This window comes from Dermacentor andersoni, chromosome 11 (genome assembly GCF_023375885.2).
Source record: "Dermacentor andersoni chromosome 11, qqDerAnde1_hic_scaffold, whole genome shotgun sequence".
Classification (NCBI taxonomy): domain Eukaryota; kingdom Metazoa; phylum Arthropoda; class Arachnida; order Ixodida; family Ixodidae; genus Dermacentor; species Dermacentor andersoni.
Genome location: NC_092824.1, coordinates 121,755,632 through 121,778,635, shown reverse-complemented (window position 1 = coordinate 121,778,635; position 23,004 = coordinate 121,755,632). Strand labels below are relative to the sequence as shown.

General features: G+C 46.8%; 1 protein-coding gene across 3 annotated transcripts in view; it reads right to left on the bottom strand.

Moving 5' to 3' along the window:
- Nucleotides 1-23,004, bottom strand: part of LOC126539368 (required for excision 1-B domain-containing protein-like) — a 53,734-nt gene that overhangs the window by 2,916 nt on the left and 27,814 nt on the right. For all 3 annotated transcript variants that reach the window (XR_008614306.1, XM_055075528.1, XM_055075527.1), the window contains exon 4: nt 8,935-9,023. Coding sequence is in view for 2 of the 3 variants with exons in the window: in XM_055075528.1 (XP_054931503.1) it covers nt 8,935-9,023 (89 nt within the window). In the remaining variant the exon portion in view is untranslated. The remainder of the gene's footprint in view (nt 1-8,934; nt 9,024-23,004) is intronic.

Sequence of the window (23,004 nt, the reverse complement as noted above, 5' to 3'; positions counted from 1 at the left end):
TGCGCGAGGAGGTCGCGCGACAGCTCTCGATTTTGCCGACCACGGAGAAGCCTTCTCAATATTTGGCTCCAGCGATCCGACAGGTAATTCAAGAGCAAGTGACCGAAGCTCTTCCACCTCCGTGTCAGCCGGCTCCTGTGGCCGCGCCTCTGACGTATGCTGAAGCCGCTGCACGGGCGCCTCGTCTGCCGGGATTCTCACCTCCGCCTTCAGCGCCTCTCCAGCCGGTGTTCTCTCATCCGCCCTCGCCTCGCCAGCAGGTCGCTGCCTTTTTCAGCGCACAGCAGCAAGGTACAAATCCTTGGCGCACTCCTGACAACCGCCCAATATGCTATGCCTGCGGTACACCGGGACATGTAGCGCGCTTCTGCCGCCGGCGCTTGCCGGCCTTCGTGGGCACCGCGCGACCACCCAGCTCCGGCTTCCGACCTTTCCGTATGCCTTCACGACCACCACCGGAAGTCTACGCTGCTGATGACATACCAGCACCGCAGTCACAGCTCTACAATACTCGTCGCTCACCTTCCCCTCGTCGGCGCTCACTCTCACCCATGCGTCGTAGGCCCAGTGCCAGTACTACTGAGGCGGAAAACTGATTTCCACAGTTCCTGAGGCACGAACTGCGTCATCGTCGGAACATCAAAGTCCTCGTTTTTCCCCCGCTAACGTTATTGAAGTGTCTGTTGATGGCATCAAATGTCTTGCGCTCGTCGATACAGGTGCTGCTGTATCTGTGATTAGTGAGAAACTTTGCCGTGAATTACGGAAAGTGACCATGATGCCTTCGGCATTATTGCTTAGAACAGCCAGTGCACAACAAGTTCAGCCAGTCGCTATGTGCACTGCCAGGGTGTTCATTCGAGACATTTTGTATTCGATTGATTTCTTTGTGCTAACTTGTTGCTCCCACGATGTGATTCTCGGTTGGGATTTTCTGTCGCGCCATCACGCGGTCATTGACTGTGCACGTGCTGAGGTTCAGTTCTCCGTTCTGTGCGATTTGCCATCTCATGACTTTCAAGTTCATGATGTTACCAGGATCTGTGTAGCTTCAGATACTGACCTTCCCCCTCACAGCGCGGTATTTGTCCCTCTTTCATGCGCATCGCTTGCCGAAGCAACGGTCATGTTTTCACCCGCTGCCGTCTTCATTCGCCGCCAGCCTATATTGTTGCCTTTCGCCCTCCTCACGGTTCACCATGGGGCTGCAGAAATACTGATTTCTAACCCAAATTCGTACACTTTGGCTTTGCACTGTGGCGAGACTATTGGTACCATCCAGACTGTGGACGCTGACGTTATTGTGCACTTCCCTGTTCCCGACGACGTGGATACTGCCAACGTAACAGCACTGGCACCCCATGTGCCATCTAACCGAGTACCACCGGATGTTTTTTGTCGCTCTATTGCCGATGACCTCGAGCCGACACAACGTGAGCAGCTTATTACTCTTTTAAATGATTTTCACGCCTCTTTTGACTGCAACCAAGCATCATTAGGCCGCACGAGTACCGTCTCTCACCACATTGATACGGGACACCACGCACCATTACGCCAGCGTCCGTACCGCGTGTCATCCACCGAGCGTCGTGTCATCGCCGAGCAAGTTGAAGACATGCTTGAACGTGGTGTTATCAAGCCATCCTGCAGCCCTTGGTCATCTCCTGTAGTACTCATTAAGAAAAAAGATGGCTCGATTCGTTTCTGTGTGGACTATCGTCGCCTCAACAAGATTACACGAAAAGATGTCTATCCTCTACCGCGCATAGATGACGCCCTGGATTGTCTTCATGGTGCCGAATTCTTTTCTTCTTTGGACTTGCGATCGGGCTATTGGCAAGTGCCAGTGGATGAATTCGACCGCTCGAAGACAGCTTTTATTACGCCTGATGGCCTGTATGAGTTTACAGTAATGCCATTCGGCCTCTGCAATGCACCCGCGACATTCGAAAGGATGATGGACAATCTTCTACGAGGCCTCAAATGGAAGACGTGCTTGTGTTATTTAGACGACGTGGTAGTTTTCTCCCCTGATTTCACCACTCACCTCTCTCGTCTACGCGAAGTCCTTACTTGCCTTACCACCGCCGGCCTTCAACTTAACTTGAAAAAGTGCCGCTTCGGAGCCCGCCAGCTGACCATACTTGGCCATGTCGTGTCCAAAGACGGCGTCCTTCCCGACCCTGACAAACTTCGTGCTGTCGCAGAATTTCCGCGGCCGACTACAGTGAAAGAGCTCCGCAGTTTCGTCGGTCTTTGCTCTTATTTTCGCCGCTTTGTGCGCAATTTTGCCTGCATCATCGCTCCCCTGACGAAGCTCCTGGCTGGCTCTGGTGACCTTCGTGACTGGACTCCGGCATGTGACCAAGCCTTCACCACTTTGCGTCGTCGGCTTACCTCACCGCCTGTTCTACGCCACTACGACCCGAGTGCACCGACTGAAGTTCATACCGACGCCAGCGGCGTTGGTCTTGGGGCCGTCCTTGCACAACGGAAGCCTGGCTTTCCAGAATATGTGGTTGCATATGCGAGTCGTGCTCTCACGAAGGCAGAATCCAATTATTCTGTCACGGAAAAAGAATGTTTAGCTATAGTTTGGGCCTTAAACAAATTTCGCCCTTACTTGTATGGCCGTCCGTTCGACGTTGTGACAGACCACCACGCGCTCTGCTGGCTTGCGTCACTGAAAGACCCGTCGGGGCGTCTTGGACGTTGGGCTCTTCGGATCCAAGAATTTGACATTCGCGTCATTTATCGATCCGGGCGCCAACATTCTGATGCAGATGCGCTCTCCCGTGCGCCCATGCGATCCGACGAAAGGCCACCTTCATCCATAGAGTGCCCGGTTGCTACGCTTGCTGTGACTGACATGCCGTCTGAACAGAGAAAAGATCCGTGGATTCTGTCTCTCATTGACATTCTTAGCAGTTCTTCAACGTCTACATGCCCTCGAGCCATTCGTCGCCAATCCACCCACTTCGTGCTACGGGACGCCATCTTGTACCGCCGAAACTATCAGCCCGACGGTCGCAAATGGCTGCTAATCCTTCCTCGCCATTTGCGTTCCGACGTATGCACGTATTTCCATGCAGACCCACAACAAGCTCATGCTGGCGTCCTGAAAACCTACGAGCGGCTCCGCCAGCGGTACTACTGGCGCGGCATGTATTCTTATGTCCGCAAATACATTCGGTCATGTGCAGCCTGTCAGCGACGCAAGACATCTTCTCATCCGACAGGCCCTCTGCAACCTTTACCGTGTCCTGCACGTCCTTTTGATCGGGTTGGCATCGACCTTTATGGGCCTCTTCCGTGCAGTGCTGCCGGAAATCGTTGGATAATTGTCGCAGTCGACCACCTAACAAGATATGCTGAAACTGCTGCACTTGCTTCGGCTGCTGCTCGCGACGTCGCCGCATTCATCTTACGGCATTTCGTCTTACGGCACGGCGCACCGCGAGAACTACTCAGTGACCGAGGCCGTGTCTTCTTGTCCGAAGTTATTAATGAGCTACTCGCCGCGTGCCGCACTATTCACCGCACCACTACGGCGTATCACCCACAAACTAACGGTCTAACGGAACGATTCAACCGCACCCTTGGGGACATGCTCACCATGTATGTTGCGTCGGATCGTTCAAATTGGGACGATGTCCTCCCTTTTGTGACGTACGCATACAATACCGCCGTTCAGGTTACCACAGGCTTCTCACCATTTTTCCTTCTTTATGGGCGTGAACCATCCACTACCCTCGACACCGTACTACCATATCACCCGGATGCCTCTGAATTCACCCCTCTTTCCGAAGTTGCTCGCCATGCTGAAGAGTGCCGCCAACTGGCTCGCTCGTTCACGTCGGATACCCAAGGAATCCACAAAGATCGCCACGACAACGATCAGCCCACACAGTCCTTCGCCGTGGACTCTCACGTCTGGCTTCGGCTGCCCTTCCAAGCTCCAGGCCTTAGCCCAAAGCTTGCTCCGAAATATCAAGGTCCCTACCGGGTCGTCGCGTGTACTTCGCCTGTAAATTATGTGGTCGAACCGGTGACACCATCTTCGGACAAACGCCGCCGTGGCCGCGAGACTGTTCACGTCAGCCGCCTGAAGCCGTACCACGACCCCCTTATCGTATCATCGCCTTAGGTCGCCAGGATGGCTCCTCTTCGCCCCGGGGGTAGTTGTAGTGGGTAATATGCATGTGGCACTGTGCGGACTGCCACCGCTGCGGCGCGAGACACGAGCGCGGGTTGTTGATGCGAAGCGCTAGGACTCGTGATCTAGAGCTACCTGCGATCCCTCGAACGAGCTACAATAAACCCCATTTCAAGATGTATGCAACACATCTTATGTATCATTATGTTTAACAATGGTTTTGCTGTTGATGTACAATATTAGTGTATACAGTGCCTGAAAGCGATATGCTACCATGTTTACCAGGCACCTCTATTCTGCAAAAGCAAAAAAAAGTGTTACAGAGTAGAACCTTGTTGATATAGAACCTAACTGATACGATCCCATCATGTACAATTTACGGGCGCCAACATTCGCGATCGAGAACAAAAAAAATTACCCAATTGACATATGCTTATTTTTATTGGTTCATGTGTTCCTGGAAAACACGATCTTTTAGCACCAACGTTCAGTACATCACCAAACTGCCATCGCATATGTTTGCCAGGCGCTAGATCCCAAGTAACAAAAAAAAGAGAGAGAGAGATCAGTTTGGACCAAAAGGTGAAGCATCGATTGCAATAGCAAATTAGTGGACAGCTAGCTATATGACGTAAGGATAGTGGTTTTATTGTCTGTATAAATTTGTAAACATAGGCATACGAACTAAATTAACAAGCATGGTGTCGCATGTGCACAAGCAAACATGAACACATCGCACTCTATGACCACGGAAATTTGCTGTCAAAACGCTGAAGTGAGGAAGCGCGGCAGCAGCAGCGAGCGAATTGACCTTCGTGCTGCGTCTTGCATCAACGCGAACTAAGCCACGAAAACACTGCGCATGGCGGACTCTGGCCCCATTGCGAATGGCTTTCAAGATACAGCAGCCTGGCCGGACTGTACAGCTACCATGCAAAGCATTGGAGAAAAGATTGGAAGCTGATGGCCAGCGGAGCTGTAAACATTGCGGTAAGAAAACTTGTGGTAATGACTTTATTGCATCACTTATTGTCACTTAGTAACAATGGTTACAATGGCTTTGTGGTTGTTATGATATAGACTGATTGGTATACTTGCAACTGCAAACACTTTCTTTTGAGTATGTCAAATAGACACACATACACTGCTGGGTGGTTGGTTGGGCCTGATTTGTATGGCATCACAGGCGATATGTCTGCAACACGAACGCGTAAACCACTCCCTTTTCGGTCCCGACACATCCGCATTGAAATCACCGACAACGACCACAGGGGTAGTGCCATCTTAACTAATTGATGCGAAGTGAGTAGCCATGAACCTTAAAAGGCTATGAGCCATTGCATTTTTTTTTTTATAGGGGTATGAGCCATTGATGGTGACAGTTTTCGACATGCTGTTCTGCATGTTGCATGTGTGATTCGAAAGAATGTAAGCACTGTTCACTTCGCCGAGTGTTTGTAGTCTCTGCCTTATGGTGCTATGAGCCATTGATGATGATAGTCTTTGTGTGCGGACACGAAAATTCTATGGTACCCTAGACATATACAGCTCCACTGTAAAAATTGGGTGCCCTGTTTTGCCCAATGATGTCGATGTTGTTACCAACTGGTAAGATGAGAACATGAGTAGGAACAAATGTATCGCGCAATTCAAACAGCTTTTCTTTAAACAGCTTCCATAACTCTTCAATGCTCAATTCAACTAATGCATCAAAGGTAGGAAAATATGACTTAAACGCCGAAATGATAGCCCCAAAATCAGTCCTCTTATACACGCAAATCTTTCTGGTTCCTTCTTCGGCACTGACACATATTGAATGTTTATATCAGCAGTAAAAACACAATGGTCACTTAAGCCGGAAAGTACATTCACATTTGTTAAAATGTTCAGGATATTACATAACAAATCAAGTACGTGACCGTGATGCATCATGAATGTACTGTTGAAACGTAAAATCACAGACGAGATCCAAAGATGCAGAATACACATGGCCACTGACACATCTAAAGCAGATAAAATTGATGCACCACAATACTGCCAATTTGGGGGCAGGACTTTTGAAAAGCCCTCTCAATCATTGTAACATCATGTAAACTGATAATTCATGTGATATGAAATCTGTCTACTCCAGATGTTCTACATATGTAATTAGTACCCTAATATCTTTTTTTGGAATGGCATTTGTAACCTTCATGCGTTTTTTTAGCTTGGCAATTTTTGGGAATTACAAAAATTCAAGCCCTAAATAGAAGTGCTACTTCCGAGAGCCATAATAACTTGACTTTCTCTGTCAAATGCAACAAAATCAATTTAAATCAGTCTTGTGATTGTCTCATAAAAGCATTTCTGTGTTTTACATGTATACTTCAAATTAGAAAATTGGAATTGGTCCCGAGCTAAAGCTTCCTCTTTGAAGTCTTTTTTCGTTGCATTTTAATGGAGCACACAGGCACGCAACAATTCCTTCGCTATACTCAGGGTTACAAACAAAATGCGGCACTAACCCAAGGGATTAGTAAAGTGAAAAATGAGACATCCACCCAACCATAGCAAATGCTACAAAGGAAACCCATACGGGTTCCTTGATAGAAAAGCCAAGTTATGAAGACAAAAATGCATGACACGAGCGCTAGGTAGTGCACTTCTCTGTATATCTCTTGTGTTAGCCCTTTACTGCACCTTGTTGCATTTACGCAACATTCTGATGAACGGCGTTAAAAAGCGAAGCAAAGTCAGTTTGGAGCTGCCTGTACACATTGTTGCATATCCGCAACATTGGTCTGTAAAACGCGCCACCTTGTGCTGCAATCTGTGCTAATCCTTCACATCTTCTACCAAAACAAACGTGGCGGAGGCTGTGCGCACCCGCGAGCAGTGATATAGGCAAGTTTTACAAATTGTAAATGTATTTCTCCATAAGACAAAGTGAAAAAAAAATTCTTACGCTATGCTCCACATTCTTCTGACTCTGTAGGTTCAAAAAAACATTGTCATTTCGGAATAGTTTGTTCCGGGCAACAGAACGTTGCTATGTTGCACAAATGCAACAACATGTACATGGTTTATTTTCTTCGGAAAAGTGAAATGGCTCCGAAACGCTGATGTGGCCCAGCAATTCCTCCTGATAGTGAAGGCAGTGACTATTAAATTAGTCACGACAGCCACGAGTGTAAGTCCGTTTCGATTCAATATGTGGACAAGATGTTCTCTGGTCGAATTTCCTTTTTTCTTTTCAAAAGTACGCTGTGCTTCCGCACTTTGCCGTGTCACGTCGTCACGGGCACAGCTTTATGTCTGTGCTTCGATGTTCTACATTTTGACAATAACCCGAAAACACTGCATTGTTTCCTGGCTGCACGGGAATCTGCATGACGTACTGCACGAAGTGTGGGAACCACCTGTGCTGCACAAGCATGTACAAGTGCTTCTCTTTGTTCCACACTAAATCATAGGTGCACCATTGATTGTCTCGTGCAAATAAGCATCTGAGTATGAATCGCACTAAATCTATCTTTTACTTTCAACTTCTTTATTTGCACATTGCTGCAAATATGCAACATACCCTTTTTCTGCAAATTGAAACCACAGACATTCGCTAAAGTAAGTTTCCATGGGAGTACAGGTACTGTTATGCTTCCCTACAACTCCATGAATTATATTTTGAGGAAGCAAAAAATTGTGCAGTAAAGGGTTAGTGCCGACGTATGTTCGTAACCATGAACACAATCCAACTAGCCCAGTTAGCAGTCCTCGTTCATTCACTATACTGTCATGATGCATCGACAAATAAACACTACAAACAAACAAAAAAAAAACAAAGGCTTGATGCATTCCACATCCTGTACACTCCCCGTACACCCAACAGAGCCAGAGTACTACATCTACCGGCATGCACTGTGGCAGTGGCGACATAGCAAAACGCGTGGTGAGATTGGTCCTCCTTGACCGGAGACCACAGTAGCTTCAAGTAACAGAGCACAAGCACTGTACAGCTAAATTCAGCTGCCTACAGGTGATGTTTGAGCAACAACGTGCATTCTAGAAAGGCATTTTTGAAGCAACTTCTTTACTCCAGAGACGCTAAAGAGTTGCCAAATTGTTCTGCCAAGTTGTTAATGAAATGCCGCCGGTCGCTAACAGAAAAATTCACAGACAAATACTATACTCCCTAAAGCAAAATTTGAGTGCAGCTCTATGCGCATCTTCCTTTCGCCATATAATGGCTGTTGCGGACAATCCGTCTCATGCAGCGCGTTGCAAATGGAGCGAAGTGTGGCGAGACTGCCTTGCTAAGTGGGAGGTCACAAGAAGCAACATGCGAGTGACGCGTGGGCGTGACTTACAGCAGTCGCCACAGACAGACCTCCCAGACGATGTGCACTACTCTGGCCCCATCTTGTAGCCATCATCGCCGCAGTGCACCTCATTGCACGGCACTACGCTTTTCTTCTCACACTTTTTCCACAACCTTTCATCCTCGCACTCTCTTAGCTCACTGCTTTTTCCATCTGCCGCTGCGCTCATTTGCTCAGTTACACCAACACTCGCTGCAGGAACGGGTGCCTAAGAGCTGTGCTCTAAAATCTGAAGCTAGAATGACGGAAAACTAGATCCGGTGACAAAATTTGCTAAAATGGCACCACTGCCTACAATACTAACCTTTGCTAGTTACATGTTACTTAAAGCACAAGAGTGCAACGAGGTTTTAAGACATATGCGGCTTATCTTTTTGCGACATGCTTTTATGAAACAAAATACGATGGTTGGGAGTCACTTGCCTAGCCTTCATCGATGCCACATCAGCCTGGTTCTTGTACTCCTCTGGATTGTCCAGCAGGTCTTGCTTGGCCAGCTGCAGCTTGGCTGTCTGCACAAGGCACAGAGAACACAAGGGTTAAGGCCAAGCACTAGGGTCTGAATAATACAATCCCGTCCCACAGCAACTTTTTAGATCAAGTGGCACATTTCATTAAAATAAGAGGACAGAAATGCGACCAACCCTTTATCAAGAAATTACTGAACTCTCAAACACAGCCTCAGCGATGGAGCTGAGGCTGCGCTGATGAAGCACCTTCTCATGATGATGATTACCGTGGCCTTCCCTTTGTATCGGGCGATAAATGAGAGGATGTAGCCTGGATCAGATATTCAAGTTAAAAACCTTACCGAAAAACCGAAAAAACAAAAATTAAGATTATTACGATACTCCCTAAGGCGAAATTTGAGCGCAGCTGTATTCATGTTCATTTCGTGATATATTGGCTGTTGCAGACAATCTGTCTCGTGAAGCATGTTGTGCAACTGTTGCACAATGAGCTTCAGAGAGGCAGTTGCGCAGTGTGGTGCAACTGCCTCTCTAATCAGGAGATCATCAGATGAAGTGAGTGGGGCACGCATGGGTGCGATTCACAGCAGCAGTCGCCACAGACAACCTCCGCTCATGCAGCGCTTCGTTTCCCTACAGACAACAAACCTTTGATGCCATCTTGTAGCCATCGTTGCTGCAAAGCTGCGCAGCACTACACTTTTGTTTGCACGCTTTTGCCGTACCCTCCTCTGCTTTCCTCCTTGCCCTCTTTTCGCTCTTGCCACTTTCATCCCCTGCTGTGCTTTGCATTTGCTTGGTTAGGAAGTAGGATGCTGACGCTGACGCAGGAACAGGTGCCTAAGAGTAACGCTCTAAAATAATAATGTCCTTTCTATTGGCCTTCTTGCCCATTTACTGGGTCACTCGGCAGTTTTTGTGCACTTGACCCGGGTTCTAGTCACGACTTCGCAGCCTGCACGGCATGCCGCGCGGCAGACCAAAGGTAGCGCCAACACATTATTTTCGACTGCCTGTGGTGTAGCCTTGGGCTGGAGATTCATGCATTCCAGGATTATTTGAGAAATGTGACTCGTTGCAGTGGTGGCAGGCTATGCTTGTACCAATATGCATTTCGCTTGCAAACGGCGAGTTCACAGCGTACTGCTACGGACCTCACACAGCAAAGTTTCCCTCGGAATTGTCTTAAAACTGCTCCTTTTTGATGTCCTGTTCGAAGGAGCAGTACGCAGACATTGCTGGTTTTGCCTATGCGGTTGCCTTCCATCTTTGCAGTTCAACTGTTGATCTGACGTGCTTCCTCACTTTATGCCTTTGGTCACCTTGTGGGGGGGGTTGTAAGCCGAACCTGGTCGATGCTGTATCTTTCAGCTAGGTTTTCTTTCTTTTTTTGTCCTCGTCACCCACTCAGTATTAACCTCAAGTGGATATACCTGTAGACTGGTTTAGCACATTGGTCATTCCACTCAGTCTCTGTTCGTCTGAACCTTTCGCCAAGGAATCACATGCTTCACAGCAGTGCCAGCCAACATCTTCCTGAACTGCCTCATTCGATGTGCCTCTGTTATGCCCATAGAAGTGCAAGCAGCTTCCCTTCGGGTTTCCGGGGCCTGCTGCATGGGAGAAGACAGGCACAGCTCTGCATTTCTGAAAGTGAGGCCTGGCACAACAGCTCCTTTCTTCAAACCTCTGCAGACATTAGACCAGATAAGAGATCATAGAGATTTGGAGCCAAGAAAGGACTGACAGGTCTTTGCTCTTAGCTTTTCCAATAGCTCTCCATGTAGTTTGGGGCCACCGTGATGGTTATGCCTATACTCAGGTACAACACTCCAGAAGAAAGGGGAGGCCCCGCCCAGATGACCGAAGCACGACAGCCAATTGCCTCCGCAACTAAAATAGTCCCGAAAGAGAGAGAGAGAGAGAGAGAGAGTGAGAGAGAGGGGGTATTTCTAAAACGTAAAATTCTTGGTATAGATAAGGACTTGTATTTTGATGACCGACTTGGTAGAGTTCTCGTGATTGGAATGCTACAGCACATGCCGGATCACGTGAGAAAATTAACCCTGTGCCTCTGCAACGCTGCGCATCATCTGCTTTTTAGCTTCACTGCAAGGGACAAAAGTAGACAGAACTGCTCTGCATGGCTTTTGCACTGGTTTGCATGTACACATCACACTTACTAATTTTCCAAGCTTAAAATGAATCGGTTGCTATTTAACAAGTACGTACTTACCAAAATGCTTCACCCTTCGTTTTTAATACTCTTCGTTTTAAATAGCATACAATTTTTATCTTTTTTGTTTTGCGTTTTCACAAACTTATGTTTAAGAATGTGACCTTTTTTTTTTTTTTGTTCCCTTTTACCTTTTCTTTAAACATGCAATCTCGTCAGTTCGTGAAAGTCATCCCGTGCGAGTTTTCCGCTGTGGAGCCCAGCGAGGTGACAACGGAATGTGATCCTTTGTTGCCGAACGAGCCCTGTGTACCTTGATGTAGATACCACCAAGGAGCCTCGACAAGAACGGCCACATCCTGAATAGTGATTCACGCAACATGATCTTCCACTGCTACCTGCATGTATTGGCCTAACAGGGAGCCTGAACGCAGTGTGGAGGATGCAAGCAAGTTTGTCACCGAGATGCTCGGTGTCAGTGAAAGCAGTGTTCAGGGTGAGGAGGGAGGTCAAGGCTTCGCATTTTTCGAGTGGCAAACTGTCCACGCCCTTGCGAAAGTGACCATGAAGCACGAAGAAAAGAAGACGCAGCACTAAGTATGACAGCTTCACATTGTTCACGCTGAAGTGCACGCCGCAACGAGATACCGATGGTCGAGAAGATAACTAACGAGTTCTCGAAGTGTATGGATCTCCCATCACTGAAGTGGTGTACTGTGCCCCACCTGTTTGTTGAGACTGGATTCAAGCACGAGAAGAGCTGCAACTCATTGCTTATTGACCGGGATGACATCGCCAAATGGTGGAATTGCTACCTTCATGACGTGGAGCGCTACTGGGCAGAAGGCCGCAAGATCTTCCTGGACAAGACATGGGTTATGGTGGGGCACATTCAGTCAATCGCATGGACAAACACTGTGGTGCAGAAGCACGGATGCCTGTACACTCGAGCAAATGGCCTGTCGATGCGTCTGAAACAACCTTCTAGGAAAGGCCAGTGCCTGATTGTTATGTACAGCGGCAGCTTCGTACACGACTGCTTGGATGTATTCAAAGGCCAAAAAACAAACGACTACAATGAAGAAATGGACGGCAATCGTTTTGAGAGATGGTTTAATGACATTGTGCAGAAGTTGCCAGATGGTAGCGTCATTGTTTTGGGCAATGGACCTTACCATGCCCATCGAGAAGAGAAATTGCCAACGATGGCTTGGAAGGGAAAAATACAGGAGTGGCTCAAAAGCAAGGACATCGCCTACAGTGAAAGGATGGTGAAAAAGCAGCTGCTTGAACTGGAGGCATCTTTAAGGTCATGCTTAAACCGCTTCTTAACCAATCTCTTTTTGAGGAAGGGGGGAAATGCCACCTGCAGTAGTGGGGACAATGCAAAAGAAGAGGCAGGAAGGCCAAAAAGGAAGAAGTGCGCACGCTACCCTTGCCCGCTCGACAGCCTGGTCCCGCCGCCACTGTTTTTTCAGAAGCCAGCTGTCCCCATTAATTGTCAAAAGTCCTCTTTGGAGACATGTGACAATATGTATTACCTACTCGCCCAAGACTAGCAGGCTTCAAAATGTGCTCAAATGCGATTTTTATGCACTAAAATTGCGTAAAATACCACATTACACTACGTTAGCGCAAAAGTCAGTTTCGCCTGCGAGGCGAAGCATCGATTGCGATAGCAAACTAGTGAACAGCTATATGAAGTAAGGATTGTAATTTTATCGGCCATCTAAACTTGGGAACATTCGCTTACTAATTGAGTTATTAACCATTAACCAACGAGTAAATATGAACACATCAAACTCGATGAGCGCGCCCACACTGTCAAAATGCTGGGTGAGAGCAAGTGCGGCAGCAGCAGCGACCGAAGTGACCTTCGTGCGGTCTATCGCTTCAACGCGAGATTGGCGAGAAAACAGCGTGCACAATGGCATGAGCCGTCTGCAGATCCCTTTCAAGATGCATAGCGCGCGGTTTTACAAAGTACGCACTTGTTCGCAGAGTCGAAGCAGCATCCCTCATCCCACATTGCCTCCCCGATTGCTTTCATATATGGCACATGAGATTGAGCCAAGATCATCCATTTCCGTTGCGTCCGGTCGCGAAATGCACAGTTGCTGCTGGAGCGCAACGCTCCCGCCCTCCCTCCCCTCCCAACCCCCACGGCCTTTCACATGACGGAAAACGGCATGTTTGGTCTCCGCCTTCTTCGTTTGCGTGCACCAGATTGAGGCACGATCGTCGGTTTCCCTCGTGTGCTTTCACTTGCACGTGCAGCATATGAGGCGTGGTGACGGTGTTATCACTCTTGGACTTCATACAGAACATCTCGACGACGGCAAAAATGTGCTTGTAGTGTTCATATCATTGCTATCACAATAAAACAATCAAGAGCCGGAAGCGATCGCACGGAAAACACGTCGTGGACACCATCTTGTTTGTTGATCGCCGATTTGAAGTGGCAGCTAGCATGTTGCTACTGACATGTGACGACGGTTTTAGCACACATAGTGCAGTGCCTATTGTGCACTTCGGCAACAAAGAAGCAGCAATAACAAGTAAATCCATGTCCCACCGACGTGGAATTGTTTATGGTGCTTGAGATGGCGGCCGCAGCATTGAGTGCTACGCATCAGGCCGTGATTAAGCAATCGTTCGGGGATATGCAGTCCTTGCTTCAAGAACTGTATTATGATATGTTGCTCAGCAGCATAAACAGTGCACAAAAGTGAATAGTGTTCTATTAATACAGGATTTCTTGGTGGCACTGTCAAGGATGTCACGAAAAAGCACTTCTTGTACTGACGCTGCTCGGACTGACAGGGACCACTCGGAACTGCAACTGGTCTTCGATTGTTCGGCACCATGATTCCAGAACGCTGGCTATCTTGCATCATCATGAGCAGCACCCCACTGGGCTACCAACACGGCCGACGACAATCTTGCCGCCCGTAGATCAAGCATCCAGGACGATCACAACGCCGCACCTGCGCTGTCCCTTCGGCCAACCAGTGACAGCAGCGACATCGGACGAAGCGTACAAAAGGCTGAAGCAAGCACAGGCCCTCTTCAGTGGGCTTGGTGGCACCGTCAAGGATGCCATGAAAAACCACTTTCTTCTTCTTGTACAGGTTAGAAAGAAATGTCCATTTTAGAAGTGTCACAAAAGCGATGCTATTTGTTTCATGGTGCTACCAAGCCCAGAGTGTATTTTGTGTTGTGTTTGCGAGTGCTTCCGCATTGTCCGCTCGCTGTTATTGCTTAGTGGTGACATCGAGGAAAATCCAGGCCCAAACATGCTCGATGAGATCTTAAAAGGGGTTACGGAAATTCAAGCCTCGCAGCGCACTTTAGAAGGATTGCAAGGTGTTCAATCTAGATTGACAGAAATTGAGTTTACTCTTGCATCGCTTAAACAATATCATGAAAAGCTGGAGCAGTGCGAACAGCAGGTCATCGCAATGAGCAAAGGTATCCAGAGCCTGAGCAAAAAAATAGACGACATGGAAAACAGAAGCCGTAGGAATAACATTATGACTTATGGGTTGGAAGAAAAAAGCGATGAAAGTAGTAAAGATCTAGAACAAGTGGTAGTTAACGGTGTATTCAATAACAAACTCTGTAAAAACGAGATCAGTCGAGCGTGTACACCGTATTGGGAAAAAGAAGAGCACAAGGCCTGTAATTATAATTTTCTTTTCTTCTTAGCTCTGACCGTGACAGTCACGGGGGCGGAGTCGCTATAGCAGTGCGACAGGGCGTATCTTTTCGCAAAGAGCAAGGTATTCCAGATCATGAAAGTGTGTGGTGCACTGTATAAGTCCATGATTTACCTGTGATGATAGGCGGTACTTATAGGAAACCAAACGCGTCCGACGACTACATAATGAAAATTCACGACTTCCTTTGTGGCAGGTTGAAAGATCGTACTAAGCTCATTCTTACAGGTGATTTTAATCTAGCCACTACTGATTGGAGTATGTTGACAGCCGGCAGCAGAGATGTTAGTAGTTCTTACCTGTTCTTGAACATAGCATCTAGTTTTTCGTTATCTCAGCTTGTCACAGAGCCAACGTGCATTCTAGGGCAAACGCTTTCAATACTAGACCTTGCATTTGTCTCCAATCACCTAACAGCCGACATCACACTCGAAGAGGGCATATCAGATCATAAACTGCTGCTGCTAACAGTTACTGTCAGCGTTAGCGGACCAGTTTCAGAATCACGTGTAGCTGTTAAAAACTACAATAGAGCTGACAATGTCAGCATCATCGACTACCTTGAAGTAGCGTTGGAAACCTTATCCATTGAAAATGATGGTACAGTGAATAATCTATGGCTTAAACTAAAAGACATAACACATTGTGAGGTAGCATTCGTTCCAACGCGACTGAAACGTACAAAACGCAGAAACCCATGGATTACGCGTAGTGTGATCCACCTAAAAAGAAAACTACAAAGGATGCGGAAGAAAAAAATGTAATCCCGAAGATATTCGCAGACTTTCTAATGAGCTAAAAACTGCTTTACGGAAGGCAAGAGATGTTTTCTTCTCAACAACACTAATAAATTTTATGACACAGCATCCACAAAAGTTTTGGCACTACCTATCCAGGCCTGAGAACCATGCGACTCAGATCGATGTAAATGGAATTTTAACTGATGAAGCTCACACAGTCGCCAACACATTTAACAGATACTTTCAGTCCATTTTTACACGTACCCCTGCGCTTACACAAAGTGAAACTGTGGCGGATCCTCTGTTATCCATGTATGAAGTAGTCATAACTCAAGAAGGAATACTTAATTTATTACTACAGATTGACGTTAAAAAATTTCAAGTCCTGACAATCTTTCAAATGCTTTTCTGCGGCGTTACACAGGACAGGTAACTCCTTTCTTGCATGCAATTTTCGTAGCATCGCTTGAAACAGCCACCCTGCCGATGGACTGGCTCCGTGCTAAGGTCCTTCCGATTCACAAAGCAGGTAATAAGTTACTGGTAAACACTTACAGGCCGATTTTACTCACTAGTTGTTGTAAAATGATGGAGCATATTATTAGCAAAGCAATTACCACCTACTAGGAAGATAACAATCTACTTTACCCCAAACACTGATTTCGTAAATGTCTTTCTACCGTAAGTCAACTCCTCGAAATAATGCATGACTTTGCCACAGTAATTAACTCGAGACTTCAAGCTGACGCAATATTCATAGACTTTTCCAAAGCATTTGACAGGGTGCCCCATCCAAAATTAATTGACAGGCATAAGAATATCGGGATTGACACTAACATAGTACACTGGATAACCGCCCATCTCTCGAACCGCAGTCAGTATGTTAAAATAAATGACAGTGAATCTGAAGATTCAGATGTCTACTCCGGTGTTCCACAAGGGTCTGTGCTGGGTCCAATTCTTTTTCTAATATTTGTTAACGACATTCATTGTCGTGTTGAACCTGATGTAACATAAGGCTATTTGCAGATGACTGCGTCATCTACACCACAGTACGGACAATTAACGACCAGATGCAATTTAATTCCTCCTTAACTAACATTGCCAGATGGTGTCAAGAATGGGGAATGGAAATTAACGTAGCAAAAACTTCATCCATGTATATAACTCGAAAAAAGGTACCCTTAAAATTTGCGTATCATCTAATGGGATTACATGTAACAGAAACCGGAACACTGAAATACTTGGATGTTACCATCACAAACACATTAAAATGGGACGTTCAAATTAAACAGATGTGCACAAAAGCATATAGACAGCTGGGACACCTTCACAGCAAACTTGCACTGGCACCTTGCAAAGTTAGGCTAGCAAGTTATAGGGCCCTTCTAAGGCCAATCCTTGAATACGGCAGTATTATCTGGAATCTGCACCAAATCTACCTTCTTAATCAACTGGAGGGAATTCAAAATAAAGCTCTCTGGTTTGTGTATTCGCAGTATTCACATGAGGTCAGCATAACCGCACTACGAAACAGGGCAAACATTCAAACCTTGGCGATTTGCCAACGCGTTGCTGCCCTAAAGTTTCTCTACCCTCTTTATCATGACAGCATTAATATAGGCAAACACGAGTACCTAAAACCATCATACCAGCGCTCAGCCAGAATAAACCACGACAAGAGTATCAGGCCATTTATCTCCCGCTCTAATACATTCAAGTATTCCTTCTTTCAGTCAGTCAGAATTATAGAATAAACTGCCACGCAACATTGTGTCCTCAGAATCTGTCATCACATTTTCTGTCAAGATTGAACATTTTTTTTATCAGCAAGTTGTGCCGTTGTAGAAAAAAAAGCGCTGCGCACGGAGTGTATGTTTTCATGTGTATGCTGATCGCAGTTCTTTTTAGCGTATGCTTTTACTGTGTATGCGACCTGCAGTTCTTATTCCGAAATCAGTGTATAATGTGTACCCTTTCCTGTTAGTCTGTACTGTTTTGGGATTTTCTTTCCTTTCATTTCTTATTCTCGGATCATTTTTTTTTTTATGGTCTTGTTAGCAATCTGTATATTTTCTTTTTGTTCCCACTCCTGTAAGAGCCTGTCAAGGCTTCTAGTATAAATAAATAAATAAATAAATAAAATAAAATAAATTTTCGATCCAGTGTCTTACGTTCCGCTATTTCGTTATATCTAAGTAACGGTCTAGAATAATTAATTCAGCTATAGACACCCTCAAAGTGCTCCTGAAGTGCTTCTGAAGTGCTTCTGCCTGCTCTTCCGAGGTATTTATTCCCTAGATCATCGAGCAAGGGTAATGGCTGGGTCTGCTGCCCGTTAAGCCTCCCAAGCGCATTCCGAACTTTTGCCTCTTGTGCGTAGGAGTTTACGCTTGAAATAAATTTCTCCCAGCTTGTTCTCCTTGCCTGTCGCCTTTTCTGCATTCCCTGCGATATGATGTGCTTAAATTCTAAGAGATTTTCAGCAGTTGGTGTTCGATGCAGCATATTCCATGCCTGTCTGCAATCGTCATTCCACCATGGAACGTGTTGTTTACATGAACAACCATTTGTTTGAGGGATGCATTTTTCTGCTACACCAATAATAAAAGGGGTGAAATATTGTACTGAGTCATCTATAGTAAAATCATTGATAAAAGCTTGTGCTAAATAAGTTGATTCATTAAGCTGCTTCCAATCAGCCGTTTCTAGTTTCCATCGAGGCATATGTGGTGAACGGTCATATTGCTCTGCTAGCTTGAGTGATATCAGAAAAAGGTCACTCCCTAGTGGATGTTTCATTACCTCCCATTTCAGGTCCCGAATTAATGAAGCGGAGCCAATAGCCAGATCAATAGATGAGTAAGAGGTATCCGTGAAGTTAAAATATGTGGGTTCCTTCTTATTAAAAAGGCATGCACCAGAGCTCACAAGAAAATTTTCGATGAGTCGCCTTCTAGTGTCGCACCGGGCGTCTCCCCAGAGACTTGTGGGCACTGAAATCACCTACAATCATGTAGGGTTGTAGAAGCTACTCCACTAGGCAATAGAAATCTTTTTTTTTAGCTGTTGATTAGGTGGAAAGTACAACGAGCAGATTGCAACTGATTTGTTAAAAATGATTGCTTGCGTAGCAACTGCCTCAAAATGCATCCAAAGTTCAAATAAGTGGCATGTTACACTGTTATCAACTACGATGGCTACACTACCAGACGAGGAATTAGCATCGTCATGATCTTCCCGAAAAATAGCATATTGTCGGAGAAAGTTTGTATCTGTGGGCTTCATGTGCGTCTCTTGAACACACAGCACCTTTGGATTGTAGCTATGGAGGAGTTCTCTGATATTGTCAAGGTTATGGAGAAGTCCTCTAACATTCCATTGTAGGTATCTGTGTTTGCATTATATGAGAAGTGTTGATGCTGTCTGTTGAAGAAACAAGATTTAGGTCAAGGGGCCTTTTGCAGGCACCATGACATGAAATTTGTCTTTTCTGGAGCGGTCGATAGAATCGCACAGCTCCTTAGGTGCTGAATGCGCCGTCACAGTCGATGTTACGTCCATCGCTTCTTGCGAGGCGCTGGACACGCGCTCTTTTGAGTGCTGTGTTTGACGAGAGGGCCTCGTCTCAATGGACGATACCCTTGAGGCCACCAGCCCGGAGGTCGATGGCTTCTGGGACGGAGGAACAGCACTGGCTGCAGTCGCCAAGGGGACAGATGACGTCATTGCCAGCTCACTCTGTGTGGGCCGGACAGGCGCTGGGGGCCATTGTGGCACTGCCTCCAGACACGCCACTTCAGCATAGCTGACTTTAGGCAGGTAGGGCACCCACCTGCGTGCTTCCTTGAATGAGATGTTTTACTTTTATTGCGAATATTTCTTTCTTTTTTCCATGATGGGCACACCTGCGAGTACGTGGCGTGCTCCCCATCACAGTTCACACAGTGGAGAGCGTTTTCACACGATTCAGAGAAGTGCTCATGAGCACTGCATTTTGCACAAGTCTGGTGGCCTCGGCAGTTCTGTGAGCTGTGGCCAAATCGCTGGCATTTGAAACACCTAAGAGTGTTTGGAACATATGGTCCGAGCCAGATTTTCATGTATCCTGTCTCAATACTCTTAGGGAGCACACTTGAACCAAAGGTAAGTATTAGAGAATCAAGTATCCTGTCTCAATACTCTCAGGGAGCACACCTGAACCAAAGGTAAATATTAGATGTGTTGTTTGAATCTCTTTTCCCTCGGGCCTCAGCAAAATTCTTTTAACATTCATTGCATTTTGAATGCTCCAGCATTATAATAGTTCAACTTCCGTAAGCACCACCAGATCATCATCGGAAACTACACCATGGGTGGTGTTCATCGTGCGGTGCGGGGTCATTGTCACTGGGTCATCACCAAATTATACTAGGTTATGCAGTTTCTTGTGTTGCTTTTTGTCACCAAGTTCCAAAAGGAGATCAGCGCTAGCCATCTTTGATGCTTTATAGCCTGGCCCAAGTGCCCGAGTTAGGGATTTCGAAACAAAAGTTGAGATTGCTCGTGCTTGTTTTTCTTGTTTTTTCAGAGTAGATGCCATGAAATCGGGGGAAGGTTTCTTTTTGGTGACCAAAAAATTCAGATTTCTTCGGTGCGCCCGCTCTTCAGGGAGCGATCACGTAGTGAGGGAAGCAGCCATAAGTGAGTATTTTTCCACAGTAGCGCCAGCCACCCACCATGGAGCCCTACAGGTGACGCTGCAGGGCCTGTAAAAACAGGGCTTGCAAACACCAGCTGTTCGCTACCACTATAACCAAATATGACATAACCTAGGTTGGCTACTCACATAAGGTTAACCCTTGCTGCCTGGAAGATCGGAAGTAATAAACAATTGAGTAGGAGATTGGAAAGATGGAAAGTGAGTGAGAGACAGGAAAAGGCAATGACCAATTTCCCCTGGGTGGGTGCCGTCTACGCTGTCTACGTGAAGCCGAGGCTAAAGCAGTGCGTTGCCTCCGTCGAAGGGCCTTAAAGGTCCTAACACTCAGCATCAACTCAACCCCCAGGATCCCCTTTTCCCCGGACACGGCTAAGCCACGCACGGTTAAACGTGGGAGGGTACCACTCTCATGTGCTTGGGTACGTGGTGTCGCAACGCACCAAACGTCTACCGACGCAGGTGCCCCTGTGGGGAAGATTATAAAAATCCATTTTCTTGAGAGGACAGTTTGGGCTTATGTATATAGAACATACAGCAACCAATTAATTAAAGAGTATAGCCCAAACTGACACTGCCTCAAGAAGCCTCTGAAGGGCAACTTGTTGACAAGATACCGACTTGTCCGCAACTATTGCTACACCGCCACATGAGGCGTTTGCCTCGTCATGGTCTTTACGATAGAGGGTATAGTGATGAGTTTGTGTGTGTAGGTTTCAGGTGTGTCTCTTGAACACACACCAACTTTGGGTTGTGTTTGTGTAGGAGTTCTGTAATGTTGTCGAAGTTACGAAGAAGTCCTTTGACAATCCATTGTAGTATTTGTGTCTCCATGATGACAAATGTGTTTGTGCAGTGTGTTTAAGAGACGAATATTAGCTCATGGGCCCCTTCCAGGCAGCCTGACGCAAGGTTTATCCTTTTTGGAGCCGTCCGGAGAATCACAGGGCTCCATGCCACTTGGCTAGAAATTGTGTCCATCGCCTCTTCCAAGGCGCTGTACACCCACTCTTGCGAGCGGTGTTTTCGCCTTGTGGGCTTCGCCTCAAGAGACGAGACTCTGGAGGCCACCAGCCCGGAGGTCGATGGCCCCTTCTGAGATGGCGGCACAGCAGTGGCTGCAGCCACCAAGGGGGGTAGACGGCGTTGCTGCCTACTCGGTACAGCTGGGCCGGACAGCCTCCGGAAGCCGTTGCAACACTGCCCCCTGATGTGTCACTTTGGCAAAGCTGTTCTTTAGCTGGTACAACACCCGCCTCCATGCTTCCTTGCATTAGAGGTTCTCTCACCTTAATTGCTACAATTTCTCTCTCTTCCAGGATGGGCAGGACTGAGTGTTGCGGTGTGCTCCCCATCGCAGTTTACAGTGTAGAGGTTTTTCGCAGTATTCAGTTGGATGTCCGTGTGCACTGCATTTAGCACAGGTCAGTCAGCCTCTGCAGTTTTGTGAACTGTGGCCGAATCTTTGGCATTTGAAGCAACAGAGAGGGTTAGGAATGCATTGCCTTACTTGGATCTTAATGTAACCCACTTTGGTTTCTGGCAGTACACTGGAACCGCATGTGAGAATTAGGTTCTTGGGGTCGATTTCTTTCCCCTCACGCCTCATTCTAATTTGTTTCATGATGTTAACATTTTGTTCCTTCCATTCATCCAAAAGTTCAGCCTCAGTCAGGTCCATCAAGTTGTGATCAGAAATCACACCTCTGATGGTGTTCATGGTGCAGTGTGGGGTCACTGAAACTGGGGTGTCCCAAAAAGGTACTACGTTACTTAGTTTTTGATACTGGATTTTGTCATGAAGTTCCAAGAGGAGGTCGCCACTTGCTAGTCTAGATGCCTTATAGTCTGGGCCAATTGTCTGAGTTAGACATTTGGAAACGAGGAAAGGCGAGATCATTCTCATTGTCTTTCCTAGTTTCTCAGAGTGAATGACTTGATAGTGGGGGATGTTTTCAGTGTGTCGGCTAAAAAATTCAAATACTTCAGAGCACCCTCATTTCTGAAGGCGATCAAGGTGTTGGAAATGAAATATCCAAGGAAGTGTGCAGCTTTCGGTAGTAACAGCAGCAGCCCACCATGGAGCCAAACGAGGGATATACATATATGTATTGTTACGGTGGGAAAATAGGACAAGGTCGTCGATGGTGAAGACGACGAATCCCTGCCGGGATTCTCAGCTGCTCTTTATTTATGCCTTGTAAATATATCTTGTAAATAGTTTTATACCCGTGACATTTTGGTAAAGGTGCGGGGGTATGCGTCTTTGCCATGGAGCTCCGCAGCGGACAACTCGCCCAGCCTGGGACCATGCTTCCAGTGGAAGGCATCGCGTCTGCGGCTGCAATGCCGACTACGCATACCCAATACGTTGCTCTGCCTCAGCCGCAAGACCCCGGCAAGTTCACTGGCCTGGATGGTGTTGACGCAGAAGAATGATTGAAGATGTATGAGCGCGTCAGCAAGGTGAGCAGGTGGGATCCGACCATAATGCTGGCCAATGTCGTGTTCTACCTCAATGAAACACTGCGAATGTGGTTCTACACACACGAGGAAGAGTTAACCAGCTGGGACTTTTTCAAAGAAAAGCTGTCCGACGTTTTTGGCAATCCGACCGGTCGACAACTAGCCGCCAAGCAACAACCCGCCATGCGTGCCCAAACTGCTACCGACACGTATGTCTCCTACA